The 14138-nt window shown below is 41.7% G+C and overlaps 3 protein-coding genes across 4 annotated transcripts in view; 1 reads left to right on the forward strand and 2 right to left on the reverse strand.

Moving 5' to 3' along the window:
- Positions 1-994: 994 nt before the first annotated feature.
- LOC118331053 (calcium and integrin-binding protein 1-like) lies at positions 995-2785 on the forward strand. Its single transcript, XM_035665824.1, has 7 exons — positions 995-1156; positions 1531-1565; positions 1656-1755; positions 1923-2076; positions 2158-2276; positions 2374-2462; positions 2560-2785. The coding sequence occupies exons 1-7, from the start codon at positions 1106-1108 to the stop codon at positions 2579-2581; spliced, it is 570 nt and encodes a 189-aa protein (XP_035521717.1). The 5' UTR covers positions 995-1105; the 3' UTR covers positions 2582-2785.
- On the reverse strand, positions 2157-5788 carry LOC118331052 (RCC1 domain-containing protein 1-like). 2 transcript variants are annotated; one of them, XM_035665822.1, is made up of 8 exons: positions 5513-5788; positions 5193-5402; positions 4954-5119; positions 4738-4859; positions 4544-4648; positions 3332-3505; positions 3202-3231; positions 2157-3072 (listed from the first exon to the last, which is right to left on the reverse strand). In XM_035665822.1, the coding sequence occupies exons 1-8, from the start codon at positions 5712-5714 to the stop codon at positions 2921-2923; spliced, it is 1161 nt and encodes a 386-aa protein (XP_035521715.1). In that variant the 5' UTR covers positions 5715-5788; the 3' UTR covers positions 2157-2920. The 2 variants fall into 2 exon arrangements, with proteins under 2 accessions (XP_035521715.1, XP_035521714.1); XM_035665821.1 differs by having other exon boundaries at positions 3332-3544.
- An 858-nt stretch (positions 5789-6646) lies between these two features.
- Positions 6647-14138, reverse strand: part of unc45a (unc-45 myosin chaperone A) — an 8304-nt gene continuing 812 nt past the window's right edge. The window contains exons 3-19 of the mRNA XM_035665629.1: positions 12494-12669; positions 12292-12381; positions 11980-12147; positions 11573-11741; positions 11262-11432; positions 10843-11014; positions 10407-10707; positions 10208-10302; positions 9942-10083; positions 9657-9797; positions 9419-9546; positions 9269-9335; positions 9053-9166; positions 8837-8952; positions 8258-8375; positions 8017-8172; positions 6647-7918 (exon numbers count right to left, since the gene is read on the reverse strand). Of these exons, the coding sequence (XP_035521522.1) occupies positions 7631-7918; positions 8017-8172; positions 8258-8375; positions 8837-8952; positions 9053-9166; positions 9269-9335; positions 9419-9546; positions 9657-9797; positions 9942-10083; positions 10208-10302; positions 10407-10707; positions 10843-11014; positions 11262-11432; positions 11573-11741; positions 11980-12147; positions 12292-12381; positions 12494-12669 (2612 nt within the window). The 3' untranslated portion in view covers positions 6647-7630. The remainder of the gene's footprint in view (positions 7919-8016; positions 8173-8257; positions 8376-8836; positions 8953-9052; positions 9167-9268; positions 9336-9418; positions 9547-9656; positions 9798-9941; positions 10084-10207; positions 10303-10406; positions 10708-10842; positions 11015-11261; positions 11433-11572; positions 11742-11979; positions 12148-12291; positions 12382-12493; positions 12670-14138) is intronic.

A 14138-nucleotide genomic window follows, 5' to 3' on the forward strand; every position in this document is an offset into this window, starting at 1 on the left:
AATGCAGCTGGTTTACCTTAGAGAGGCGAGGTATAGGGATAAGGTTCGGTAATTGATAGGTGCCATAAACTGACAGACAGCTCGAGAGCAGAAAAAAACTTCACCGTAGAGCAGTGTAGAAGGAAGGTTGTCTGGTGTAGCGTTTGGGGTCGGGTTTTGGGATGTAGGGACGGAGGCTCCTTGGCATGGCCGCGAAAAGGACGGGGCGGGGCGTCACAGTCAGCCAGATGGAAGAAGCGGTGTCTCGAGGTGCGGCTCTCTGTCGGCTCTCTACGACTGGACGTTCAAATCTGCTCTCAGGGGCGTGTCGAATGTGGCCGGGGTATCAGCTGCCCGAGGTGGCGCAGTTGCCCGGAGCAGCGTTATCAAATGCTAGAGAGGAGGAAGGAGTGGAATGGCAGGCGGTGGGGATTGGACTGCCTGCCAAAGGAGATCAGTAGGGTACGGAAGAGCGGTCGAGAATATAAACACTCGGCGGACAGCAGAGCCTGTTTGGCTCGGAGGTTCCTGCTGAGGGTCTTGTGCTGGACGATCGGCGCTCACGCTAACCTACCCACTCCCAACCATCACCTCACCAAACCATCCCAGAACCGCAGACTCGGAAGCATTAAAGAGGATAAGGGCCTTTTGTTGCTGCGCCCCCGTCTGTGGACTGCCTTCACCCCGTGGACACCTGAGGCAACACAATTCACTGTACGTCTTTTTAAAAAGGTCTTAAGGACATTTTTTTCTTTTTAGGACAAAGCTTTTTGGTCGCTTTTAGAATGTTTTGATATTTTTGTTTGCTTTTTTGTTTCTAAAGCTGTAGTCACATTTGAGTCCTGCTGACGAAGGGCATATACATAAAATGTATTATTTATTATTATTATTATTACAGTGGGGTGAAAAAAGTTAAAACTACACTAAACTACGCTTTTATTTTATTAGCTCCAGCTGCCACCTGTCGGTTGTCGACCAAGAACGTCACTATGGCAACCGTTACGTAGCCAAAGGCAGATCCCGGAAGTAGGCTACGCAAAACCAACTTCAGTTTTCTACTTCGGGAAGTTCGGCGGGCAACTATTTACAACAACAAAAGTGGAGTTTTAGAGTCGAAACTTTCCAGATGGGCACCACGGCAAGTCAACTCGGGAAGGATTTGCTCTCAGAGTATCAAGTGAGTGCTCAAAGCGAACAAAAAGCAGATATTATATCGATAACCGAGGGGCTTAAAGTTTAGAGCAGTGTTTGTTACGCACCATAATAATAACCGAGGATAACGTAACGGGGTAAAGGGCTATAACAGCGTAAAGAAAACTATGAGAGCATTGTCAACAGAAGAACTGCATCATTTACTAACTTGGTCGTCTGTGTTTGTAGTATTCCCCGTTTTAAACTGAACGTAATGTTAAAAGCAGCTTCGTTGAACAGCCACTTTGCGCTAATGGAGCTAGTGAGAGCTAAGTCAACCCATCATGTTGTTACAGGAAGTCAGACACACAACAATAATCTGTGACTGTTATTCTAATAATGCTGCACTTTCGCTTTTAGGAGCTGACGTTCTTGACAAAACAAGAAATCCTTCTGTGAGTGATCAGCTGCATGTCATGAATATGTCACCAGTTTAAGATAAAAGAAGCATTTTAATGATTGAGCTTTTTTGTTTGCCTGTTTAGTGCTCACAAGAGATTCACCGAATTGCTCACAAAAGAGGAGAAAGACTGTCCAAACACCAGAGTACCAATGGAGAGGCTTCTCACTCTACCAGAGCTCAAGGTGAAAAGCTATTTGATAGTTAAACGGAGGAAATGTGGGGCTGTGTGGACTGCTTTGTGGTCTTCTCACTATGATGACTATGTACGACCGGGATTGTCCTGTGCTTTCTGTGTTCTTGAGGAAGTGCTACTGATAACCAGTACTGACCCTTGTACTTGTTCCTACAGTCCAACCCTTTCCAGAAAAGAATCTGCCATGTATTCTCAACATCTGAACAGAAAGATGGAAGCCTCACATTTGAGGACTTCCTGGATCTCTTGAGTGCCTTCAGCGACTCCGCTACTCTGGAGATAAAGTCCCACTATGCCTTCCGCATATTTGGTAAATAAGTTAAAGATAGCTGGTTATTAATCATTCCCGTAACGCTATACGCCTGTGTAATAAGCACGTTGATGCTTTCAGACTTTGACGACGATGGAACTCTCGATTGCGGCGATCTCGAGAAGCTGGTTAACCACCTGACCGGCGAGACAGAAGACACTAGACTAACAACAGAAGAAATGAGACAGCTCATCAACAATGTGAGTTTCACTTGAGGCGTCTCCTCTTCAAAAGCTGTTGGGAGAAACACTGATGTTGTTGCAGGCTTTAACCGTTGTTTCCTTTGTCGTTTTTCAGATTCTTGAGGAGTCGGACATTGATAAGGATGGAACCGTGAACCTCTCAGAGTTTCAGCATGTCATTTCAAGATCGCCAGATTTCGTCAGGTGACTAGAAATCTAATAACTCATCACCGATATGTATTTTACTCAACACAATTTTGTTCTCTCTAACTGCTTCTATCATGTTTTCATTTCTCCACAGTTCTTTCAAGATTGTGCTGTGAAGACCTTTAGTGGGCTGTGGAAATGCACCACTCTTTAATTCCCATATTGTGTTTAATTTTCATTTAGAACAATTTTAGATATTTGCCTTAAATTATATTAACCTATGGATTTTACCGCCTTAACTGTTTTATGTACCGTTTGTGAAATACAAAATCTGATATTTTTATTTCTATACAGAAAATTAAAAATATTTACTACTCAAACAAAGTTTCTTTTTTACACAGAAAAAAATGAGAGGAACTTCTATTTTTATATAACAAAATACATTTGATTCAAAGTCAAAGTTCATTTCCCGGTTTGTTGTCCAAAGTCCAGTGTCCACATTTATCAATGTATTTTTAAGCTACTTCCTCCTTGATAACAGCAGCAAAAGTGTTCCACGGCCCACACACAACATCAAAAACACACATCTGCCGCTCCCTGAAGAACTCCACACGTTGGGGTTCATCCGAACTGATTAAATTCTGGTGTCCAAGTTGGCCGTAGTCACCTGAAATGGTAACAGAAGGAATAATAAACAGGGTAAGTTCAACCGGTTGGGCTCTTAAGATTACTGGTTCACTGGTACAAAGGTGTAACACAGATAAAACAATCTGTTGAACTACAAATTGAAACTTACCCCAGCCCCAAGTGTAGAGGTCACCTGTTGCTGAAATGATAAAATATAAGATAAAGATGACGATGACACTGATTTAGCAAGAAAACGTGCATCAATATACATACACCCAATGCCAAGTGAGGGTTCTTACTTGTTACTGCAGCTGTGTGGCGGGAGCCACAGCTGACTGTCCTGATTTCACAGGATGGAGTGATATCCAGCAGAGCCGGAAATGCCTGGATCGATATGAATACCTCGTCGAGTTTCTCTCCCTCTTGTGGCTCTTTAGGAGAAGTGCTACCATCTTGGCATGGAGCTCCTGTTCCTGTAGAGTTTGTGTTGCAGTTCTTACTACTTACTGCAACTTAAAAGGTCCAGTGAGTAACATGTCTAGGATCTATTGCCAGAAACTGAATATAATATTCTGAGATATGTTTTCATTAGAGTAGAATTATCTAATAATAAGAATAAATTAAAACAGTGTTTGTCCAACCTTCTGCAAACAAGTTCACACCCCACATTTTTTAGCCATCATTAACAATAAAAAAGCTAATAAAAAAGGATCCAATAGGATTTTAGTGGAATAAAAGTCAGCACAGTAGCAGCAGAAAACATGTTGTTTATTTTCCTGACATAAATCATATTAATTAAACTTTGATCCACTCCATATCATTGGCTCTGTGCCCCACAGTGTGAGAACCACTGCCTTAGAATGAGCTACAGAGGGACAGACATTTCCACTGTAGCCCAGAATGGACAAACCAAACACTGGATCTATATAGGACCTTTTGTGTTTTATAAGTTTTGCGTGCACCGTAATTTCTTCTACACACTTGGAATTTGCAATCTGCAACTGCTCGAGCCCACTAAACCCTACAACTGGTCCTTCAAGTCATCACTGTAAGTGGCTACTATGAGCAGCATACCTGGCTACATATATGACTTTTTTTTTTTTTACAATCAAGGGGGGGTGGTTCATTAATGAACAATATAAAGCATTTCACAAAGCTCAAGTGCTGTCTGTATATTTAAATAGTTTGTAAAGTTGGATGGATCAACTGTGGCTCATTAATACAATGGAGTTTGATGATGAATCCACATTTCTTTTTCTGTTCAGAGTTAATCACTTTAAAGACTGCAGCATCCTTTATAGATGTTGTGGATTTTTTTCTGTTGAAGCATGGAGTATTGAAACTATGGCCATGCCACACAAAAAACATTGCGATTGAGTGCAGTGTACTGGTGTGAGGTACACCTCAGCTAATTACACACATGTATTTGGATTAATAGAAGAAGAAATGTCAGTGAAAAGTCCCTTTCCTGTATTTTTAAAATACTTCATTTGATAATAAAACAGATTTACCTGCTTGTTGGCTGCATTGCAGCTGCAGTGCTTTCCTCAGACCTCGTGATGGAAGTCCAAGCTGGCCTGTTTCATTCCAGCCCCACACATATAGATCACCTCCATCTAAAGAAAAAGGCCATCTGAGCTCTTTTTTTTTTTCTCAAGATGAGGACATGACCATTTTCACTGCCAGCATCCTGTATCACACTCACCACTAATGCAGACAGAGTGCCAGCTTCCTGTAGCTACACAGCTCATGGGCATCCCCCAGAGTGCCTCCACTGCCCTGGGCTCCTCCTCAGAGGTGAGGCCCCCATGCCCCAGCTGACCATGGCTGTCGATTAAACCGATGCACACACAAAAGATCAAGACATGCGTGCAAGAGACGCATGAGGGTGTCAGACAGGTGTGTGAGTATTAGGGCCTACCTGCCCAGTCCCCAGGTGTACACAGCTCCAGAGGCACTGAGAAGGATGGCGTGCTCTGCACTCAGTGCCAGACTCTTGGCTTTCAGGTGTGGCGATAAAGAGCGGTAGAAGGGTGCTTTTGTGGCTATGTAACCCCCAGGGACCAATGGGAGATTCAAAGGGGGTCCTGGAAAGCAGCTTCAATCAGTTACAACAACATACTTCTAATAGCTGTCAAATGGGATTAGGATAAACATTACCAGAGCTCTCCTTTTTTATTTCCATGCTCCATGATGGAGTCTCCTCTTCTTTCTGCAGATCCCAGGACTCAATTCTGTCTGGGAAAGCGAGGGTCAAGTAGGACTCAGTGATGAAGGCATCCTTACAGCCACGGCTCTCCTTCATACAGCTGCTACAGGACTCATTGGAGAGGACTGCCCCGAAACCTGCCAGCCACACACAGCTGTCACCTGAGATCAAAAGTAATACATGGGTTCAAATGACGAGCAGATCGCTTCTACACAGGTGGTATAAGGGTGTGCAACCAGAGCTGTTGCTTTAACTCTGATAAAAAACTTACCATGCAATTGCAAATATGCTCTTCGACTCCAACTGGCTCTAATCTGACTCTCAGTCTCCCAGCAGCAGTCCGCATTACCGGGTAGCTCTGTTGGGCTAATCACTTTGATTTCATTAACAGCGTCGCTACACTCTCCTTTAATTAATTTATCATGGACATATATCTGTCCAAATGCGTTGAAACCAAACCCGAACCACCGCATTGGAAACGCGTTTCCCCTGTTTGGTTTCTCATTGAAGCACAGCTGAGCCGTGCAACGCAGTTACCCGCAAAGTTTCAACACTGGTTGGTTTGTGTTTATGTCGTTGTACTGCGCATGCGCTCCACTATCGGCGCACTGGACAGTGAAGCTGGGTGAACTGAGCAGAGAGGAGCTCATCACTGGAGAATAATGTATGCAACTAGTTTGTTTAACTTTTTTTTTTTTAGATTACAAATTCTAAATGTTTAATCCAGGATTTTCATTTGTTATTTACCCATTTTGATGATTATGTTTAATTTTATTTGCAAAGACTGTCCATAGACAATACAAGTAGTATGGAGTCAAATGGGGGATAAGCTACTTGTTTTTAAAAAAAATTGTGAATATTCTGTCAAAACGGACATAAATGTCTATGAATAGATTAGCCTGGATATTGTTGTTGTAATTATTATTGAAATTAATACTTTTAAAGTATTTCTGATCAACTGTATGAAGAACAGTTTCTAAAGAAACTTTAAAAAATGGGTAAAACAACACAGCTTATTGTAATTTATATCACAAATTTGTATCATCAAGTTACGTTTTCTTCATAACAATCTTGCGTCAAGTTTCAATATCAACTGTGTTCCACAAGGTGGAGCCATGCAAAGGGAAGTTTGGATAGATCATATTATCCTCCAGTCATGCAATATATGTTTGTGAAATTCCTCAAATGTAAGCAAACTTTTTTAAAAAATCTAAAAACTTACTTAACAAAAATTACATTAAAAAAAAAACATTTACAGATCTCACCATTTCTATGGGGCTGTCAAACCTCTAGCAAGGATTTCATAAATAAGTGTTATTTATTCTAACAGATTAAAAACAAACAGATTTTGCCTGCAGAGAGAGAAACAGCTATGTAAAGGAGAGGAAGAAGACCAGAGTGAAGATTAGTTAGATCAGGACAAGTGACATTTTATTTTTTTACCAATTTGAAACCAAAGGTATGTTGAATTGTTTGTAGATCACTGGCAGTAATTTCATGACACCAATAAAGTCTTTACTGCAGCCATTCTGACACAATGTTTTTTCTGCTGGCAGTGGGTACACTCTGTAAAGATGACTCTTCACTTTAACCTGCACAGGATACGACACTCAATAAAAAAAACCTAGAGTGGTTTACAGCAGAGGAAAACTAATTTATAACAAACAATGGATTTTTATATTGTCTGTATGCAGGTAGAACTGAGACATGATGACTGTTTTGATAGAGCTAGTTTATGTAGAGAAAGGTTTTTTGCATTTTGAAATGTAGAGTTGGTATTTAATGTGTTTTTCAGCACAAATCAGCATGATGTAGATGTGTTGCTGTGTATAGGTAAACACTTTAGCAATTGTAAAAAAAACTGACTGTGACTATAATAAACATTGAAAAGAAAAATCTCAAAATTATGTGAAGACGTGAATGTTTTTGGTGTGTTGTTAAGAGCAAATTTTAGGAATGAGAATAGTAGTGTATAAAATGGGAAAAAAGACAGTTTTGAAGACTAATAATTACACAAATAAAAACATTTGTAAATATCTAGGAATGGCAATGGCAAAGAATGTATAGAGTAGCCTTAAGTGGAACATACGAGTATAATGAAGATAAATACAATCAGTGGAAAAGCAATGTGAAACCGCAATCAAAGCTAATTTGTCACAAAACACCTCTGTGAGTATCAGCTGGTTTTCATTTAATATCTTTCTTCAGTAATTTCTTATATTGCTTTTCACAGTTTTTAGTTAAGACACGAGTATTTCAGGATCAGCTTGTTCCCATCCATACCAAATCTGATTTCCTGCAAAAGTGAAATGACTTCACTGGTCCCACATAATACTTGGAAGCACTTAAAAATTCCCCCGAGGCGCATCCACATCGTGCACCTGTGTTTTTAGGGCTCAGTTCCTTTGCTGTTTTCCTTCCCTTCCCTGGTCTTGATGATGTTGTACTCCACGGCCTTGTCCAGACAGTTCTGCGCTACCTTAGCAACAGCTGCCGGCATGGCCTCTCCGCCCTTCGCCAAAACAGAAAGAATCTCCAGCACTTCACTCTCCATGAGCGTGTCTGCCAGACTCTTCTCCGCCTGCATCATGTTATGAACTATGACCACTCCACGATGACGCAGGTCGGATATTTCACTGAGCAACAGCGCCTGTACAATCTCTAGCCAGTGGGTCGTCTGAGAGAAGAAAGGACAACGGGGAGTCGTATGAGCTAAAATAGAGAAATGAATGATTTTAGCATGTGGCAGTGCTGAGTTGATGGATGTGTGCTTACTGTTCCAGGGATGCGGGCGCAGAGCTCAGGCTGCTCAGCAGTCAGCATGGCCAGAGTTCCCGCAGCAGCTTTCCGCAGCCTCTCGTCTTCCTCTCCGCAGTAGAGCACAAGAAGCTTCAGGCGATCGTTCCCCGTGGCCAGATAGAGCTTCTGCACCTGAAGACACAACGAGCAGCCGCTGCTTTTACTTCCAACTTTTCAACATATTTGTGCCATACAATCATCTACGAACATATCTTACCTCTGTGCTTAAAACCAAATTACACATGCACTCTGTGGCAGAAGCTCGGACCAGCTCGTGCTCCTCAAACATGTATCCTTCAATTTTTGGTACTGCCTTCTCCTTTATGATCTTTTGTCTGTGAAACAACATACTTCATTAATACAAGCAGATTCTCTAAGCACTGATGCAAAACTGTGATGTGAGAATTAAATATACATTAGCAAAAGCATTAGAGTGTAAAGCTTTGACTGGATAAAACCCAAGAACAATAAAAAAAATAATAACAGCACCATGACATATGCCTATACACTGAAGGGGTGTATTGGCAATGCAAAACTATTAGTAGTCCTAAAAACAGTTCTGGTAAGATAATTTTTTACACGTGTTTAACCATAAAAATGCCACATGCATGTGTATTCAAGCTCATTTCAATCCAATTATGTTAAGTAAAGTAGATTTTTCAAATGTATATACTGTAAATAAAACAGAAGAATTAAACTGAGGTCTGGCTTCTGCAAACAAGTTCAAATCTTGTCCTGTTGCAACTATGTATTTTGTACATGTATTTCTAGGAGAGGCTTCCCCCTAGTGGCCAACCTGAGTCTCTCACTGATGCCGGCCAAGTTGGTGAGAGCCATGAGCGCCTCAAAGTTCTGCAGCAGGGTGCATTCAAGACTCAGAAGACTGTTGAGGGGACGCACCACCTCATAGATCTGACAACAAGAAGTGAGACAAGGTAAAATCAGATAAATTCTTTAGCTTTTTTCATTCTTTTTTTACTGAAGAGGCCTTTTTACAGGATTAAATTCTTACCCTCTCCCCTGGGAAAGCAATCTCTGGGTTGGATGTGATGGTTATTTTTGCCAGGGCTTGTGCTGCTTTGATTTTACCTACATCTGTGTTGTCAGATGCCAGTGGGATCAAAGCCTGTGGAGGAGAAAAGTAAACATAAATCATGCAAACCTCCTGCAGCAAGGTAAATAGATTAGTGTGCAGGCAAAGCTAAGTATATTTATGAGGGTGTTCTACCTTTCCTCCACCCTGTGCCACCACTGTGCCTCGGTCTTCCTGCCGTTCCACCAGAGCCAAAAAGACCCTGCAGTGAGAAATGGCATTAACAGAAAATCCATCTACAGAGAGAACATTGAGTGAAAAAGACTTACTGCCATTTTTTCGTACCTGGCGATACACTCCCTACAAGCCTCGGTGAGGGCAGGACTCTCCTGTTTGACCATACACACCAAGGCAGACACCACACCAGCCTCCAGCAGCTTCCCCAGTCTTTTCTCCACATAGGACGGTGCATCCTGACACATGACAAGACAAGCAGGTTTATGTAAAAAGTAAAGCAGTACAAGCTACTGTGCAATATTAAAAGAAATATTGTGTGATGTAAAAAGAGACATTTAAATGGTACCTTGGGATGCTCCTCGGGTATGTGCTGCTTTGCATACTTGGCCAGCTCAACCATCTGGGGGTCTGGCTTCTCCACTTCATAGCTGTTGGTGCAATTTACTAATGTGGAGCCCACAGCAAAGAGGACCGTCTTATCCTCAGACTGCAGGAACAGCAAGAAAAAACAAGGTTGTCAAAGCTATTCCAGTCACCACTATAAAAAGATATATTCTCATGGCGATGGTTAAAAATACTACAGAAGAATAAATATCAGAATAACTACAAAGTATGAAAACATCAATCAAACCTTTGCTAGTTCACACATGGCCAAGAGAGCGTTCTTGTCTTCCACCAAGTCCTCCTTCACATCAGCATCAAAGGTGAGGTAGGCGAGTCCTTCCACAGACCACCGGCGAGAGGTTGGGGGCAGAGACTCGTTACACAGCCACCTAAAAAAGAAAAAGATATCGCTTGCTGCTTATTTCAAAATTGAAGAAAGCGCTCACTATCTGTTGTTTTTTAAACCACACATTTCTCTTAATCTATACCCAATTTCTTTTAGCACAAACATACTTCCTGCACTGCTTGGCAAGCTTTAGCGTGGATCCCTCTGCAAACTGCTTCATGCTGAAATCTGTCCCTCCTGCTGATCCTAGCTTGCACAAACCCTGTGTAATAACCATCAGAAAGCGTAGGTCATTTATCTATATTTAGAGATCTTCTTTTCTCCAGCTGTCTGAAATAAATATACTTGCTTTGCTATAGCACTTACCACCAGGGCTCTCACACGTATCCTGTCATTCTCGCTCTTCTTGTAGAGGTCCTTCAGAAGTGCCACACCATTGGCTGTGATGAAGGAGGCTCTCTTGGCCTTGCCTGCAGCATGGATGAGAGCCTCCACCGCTACCTGCTGGTGAGTTACATCTTCGGAGGCACACAGAGAGATCACCGCATCAATCATCCCCGACATCTCCAGAGTTCTGTTACCCACGTCGCTTGGTCCTTGAAGGAGCACAGATACCGTCTGGATGGCTCGCAGCTTGGCATCTAGGCCAGATCTGCTAAAGTGTTGCCTAAAGAGAAAAGAAAAGTAAAAGAATGCCACTTTTGGACTTGACCTGAACTAAGCAGTAATTATTGCAGTATTAAGCAGCCTAAGTGACAGAAACTTTGGAAATTAGTAACAGAAGTTCCGCTGATTAACTCACTGTACATATTCTTCACACAGTTTGTTAAAGTTTTCCCTCTCATTGTCACTCTTAAGGTCATCGTAGAGTTTGCTGAGCAAGACAGAGCAGCTCATGTGGGAGTTGTCTGTAAGAGGTGGTCCTCCTGAGAGCTCAGGGACTGTCCCGGCCACTTCCAGAATTTTCTTCAGTCCTGCAGGAGGACAAGGAGTTCATTAATCTGCCTGCAGCTATACCAGATAAAAGAATGTCTAAAAAGGGTTTAGAGTAGCTATAGCTATAGGCACATTTCATTTCATAGTTAACACTTCCTTCTCCTTTCTATTGTAGTCCAAATGAATAATGAAAAGCTGAAATTGGTATATTAGAAGGCCTATGTCTTTTCTGTATTCATCATTGCGTAAGAATATGATAAATTTTGTGTGCAGTGTTTTTCATACCTTGGTCTATCACCCACAACGTGAGGGAGTTGTCAGGGTTTTTCAAGGACTTGCGGGGAACTTGTTTGACCAGGAGATTGATGGCATTGTCTCTGCCCGGCCCTGACACATTAGCTGCTGGCATCATTTCCAAGAGGTGGCGTAACATTGAGCGTAACTCCTTGGAGGGTTCTGTGTCAAATTCATACAGTCAATTACCGTAGTAAGGGCGGGACAGAAAGCTGATACATACACAAAAAAGGCATTTGTTACAGGCCGACTTCCTTGTGGCGCCAACCCAAAATATAAACATGATCATAGTCCAAACTCACCAGGAAGTATGGCTTCATCTTTCCCTCTGATCTCTCTTTTCATGCCCTCTGTCAGAGCCTCAAACATCACCTGCAGCAGGTGGCAGGCAGCCAGAGACACAGTGGAGGCTCCTGATCCCATTACTGCACACAGCTGCTCCATTCCCAGCTCATTCACTATAGCCATAGTCTGTGAATGAAACAGTGAATGTCAGTAGTAAAAAGCAGCCAAGCCATTTATAAGGGTTACTAGCATGGTGAATAGGACACCATGGATGGAGATGTATGTAATCAATCAATGTGCTGATAAACTGTGCAACAGCATACTTATGGATGGAAACAGAAATGCATAGACATCATTATGGATACATAAAAGTCCTGTTTTAGACAATGCAATGAATAACTTTAGAGGGAACTGTCAAACTTACTCTGGATTGATGCCCAGTGCACAACCCAACCAAGGTCCTCAGGGCAGAGAGGACAACATCCTCCTGCTTTGACTGAAGAAGTTTCTGAATCAGTTTCACTCCATCGTTACGGAAGATCTGTTCAGCTCCAGCGTCTTCTCGGGATAATACCACCAGATTCTGAGCAGCCTGGAGTTGAATAATTGGCCTCATTATTTTGTGCACAGCAACTTTACAGATAGTTCAAGATACAATGAATTAAAAAAATCAAACACACAATAAAAGAGTGAATTAAAGCAGCTATTATGTTCCTGCCTTCTGAGCCAGTCTTACCTTTTGTCGATCGGATTCGTTTGCAGACCCATCTAAGAGGAGGGAGAACATTTGTTGCACACGAGCATCTGTGGAGTTTAGCTGCACCGACTACAAAGTTAAGAGAAAAAGACCCTAATTAGCAACAGTTTCTTCTTGATACTGTTTCAAATAAAAGACAAACCTCATTGACCTTTCATACACTTTATAAAAATAAAATCACCTTCTGCTGGATCTGTGCTCCCAGCTGTCTGAGCAGATCCTGGAAGGCTTTGTTTTTGGGCTCCAGCTGGGCACACCTCTGAGCATCCAGAAAGGCCTGGTCAAGCCGACCAAGTTTCTGGAAAGCCTGAGCTCTCCGGAACCGGGCTTTCACATCACCTGGATCGTTATCAAGAGCTGAAAAGAGAGACACATGACACATTCAACTGTGTGCATACATCCATAAATCTTAATCAGGTTAGAGTGATAGTTCATGCAACAGTACAGCAAATCATTTTTACTTTGTCCTGAAATGTAAACTAAACACACATAGAGTAGCTGTAAATTGTTTCCTCTAACAAAGATAAGACAGTTGGTGGGTGTTGAAAGTGGTTCTTAATTAAACGGTTAATACATTTCTGAAGACCTCAAACCCACCACTACTTAATTAATTATCCATATGTTTAAAAGCAAATATGATTTCCATCAGCTCTACAAAGGTTTAGCTTCTCTGGATGAGAAAGAGAGTTTAATAGAAATGTTTAAATTGTTTGCTTTGTTCTCGCCTCCTTTACGTGCAGTGATGTGGTTGCTGGAAGGCATTTGGAAACAGCACAGTGTGCTATAACGACAGAGCTGGAGGCTAGAGCATTAATCTAAACTGCAGCAGGTGCTTTGCCTTCTGTGACCATAACATTAGGGTACTGGTACCATACCGGTATGCAAAAAAACTCTGTAGATTCACGACTAAAACTGACGCACAAAGATAGAAAGCCGCACATAAACCTGATTCTGTCTTATAAAAAGGTGGAAAAGGCGCGTGGGTGCAAGCTTTATTTCTACTTCCACAATTATCCAAAATTGGATGTAGAAACTCCCATGAACATCCGTTTGCATGTCGATACTTGTGCCTGGAAATTGTAGCAAATGTAAATAAAGACAATGGCAAACTTCATGACTTGGACATAATTAAAAATGAGGTTCAGGTGACTCTGAGTAACATTTTACAAAATGCTGTGTAGACTGCGAAATAATAAACACCTAATAAACAATACTATACTATTTTGTGCTGTTACTCTTGACCAGGCTAATAATAACTTTTTTTGTTCTATCCATCTATCTATCTATCTATCTATCTATCTATCTATCTATCTAAGAATTATAAAGTCATCGCAGAATTGCAGGAAAGGCAATGAGAAAAATCCTAAATCTTCTGAGGGAGGAGCCCCAGTCCTCCTGCCAACTCATGTCCCCACAACAGCACTTTCCAAACCTACTCCAAACCCTCGCCTCTAATAATGTTGTCACTTTCAGCATCCTAAAGGCTGGCTCCGTCCTGGGGGTCCAACTGGACTCTTTGGTGGTGGTGTCTGAGAGGAGGATGCTGTGTAAACTGCACAGTATCCTGGACAACAACGCTCACCCTCTCCACCAGGTGCTAACCTCGAGCAGAAGCACCTTCAGCAAAAGACTCATTTTTTATCACTTTTACCACTGTTACCACTTTATCCAATCGCTCCTTATCACTTATTTAGTTTGTACTTATTTTATTTCACTTTCAATTCAGTGTGTATTGTTGTATATTGTATATACCTACGTTTAATTGCAATTTCTGTTGCATTTTGTCACATTTAGTTACTTGTTTGATTTATTTTATGTTAGCCTTT

Source organism: Morone saxatilis, unplaced genomic scaffold (assembly GCF_004916995.1).
Source record: "Morone saxatilis isolate NCDOM2014 unplaced genomic scaffold, NCSU_SB_2.0 Contig2, whole genome shotgun sequence".
Classification (NCBI taxonomy): Eukaryota; Metazoa; Chordata; class Actinopteri; family Moronidae; genus Morone; species Morone saxatilis.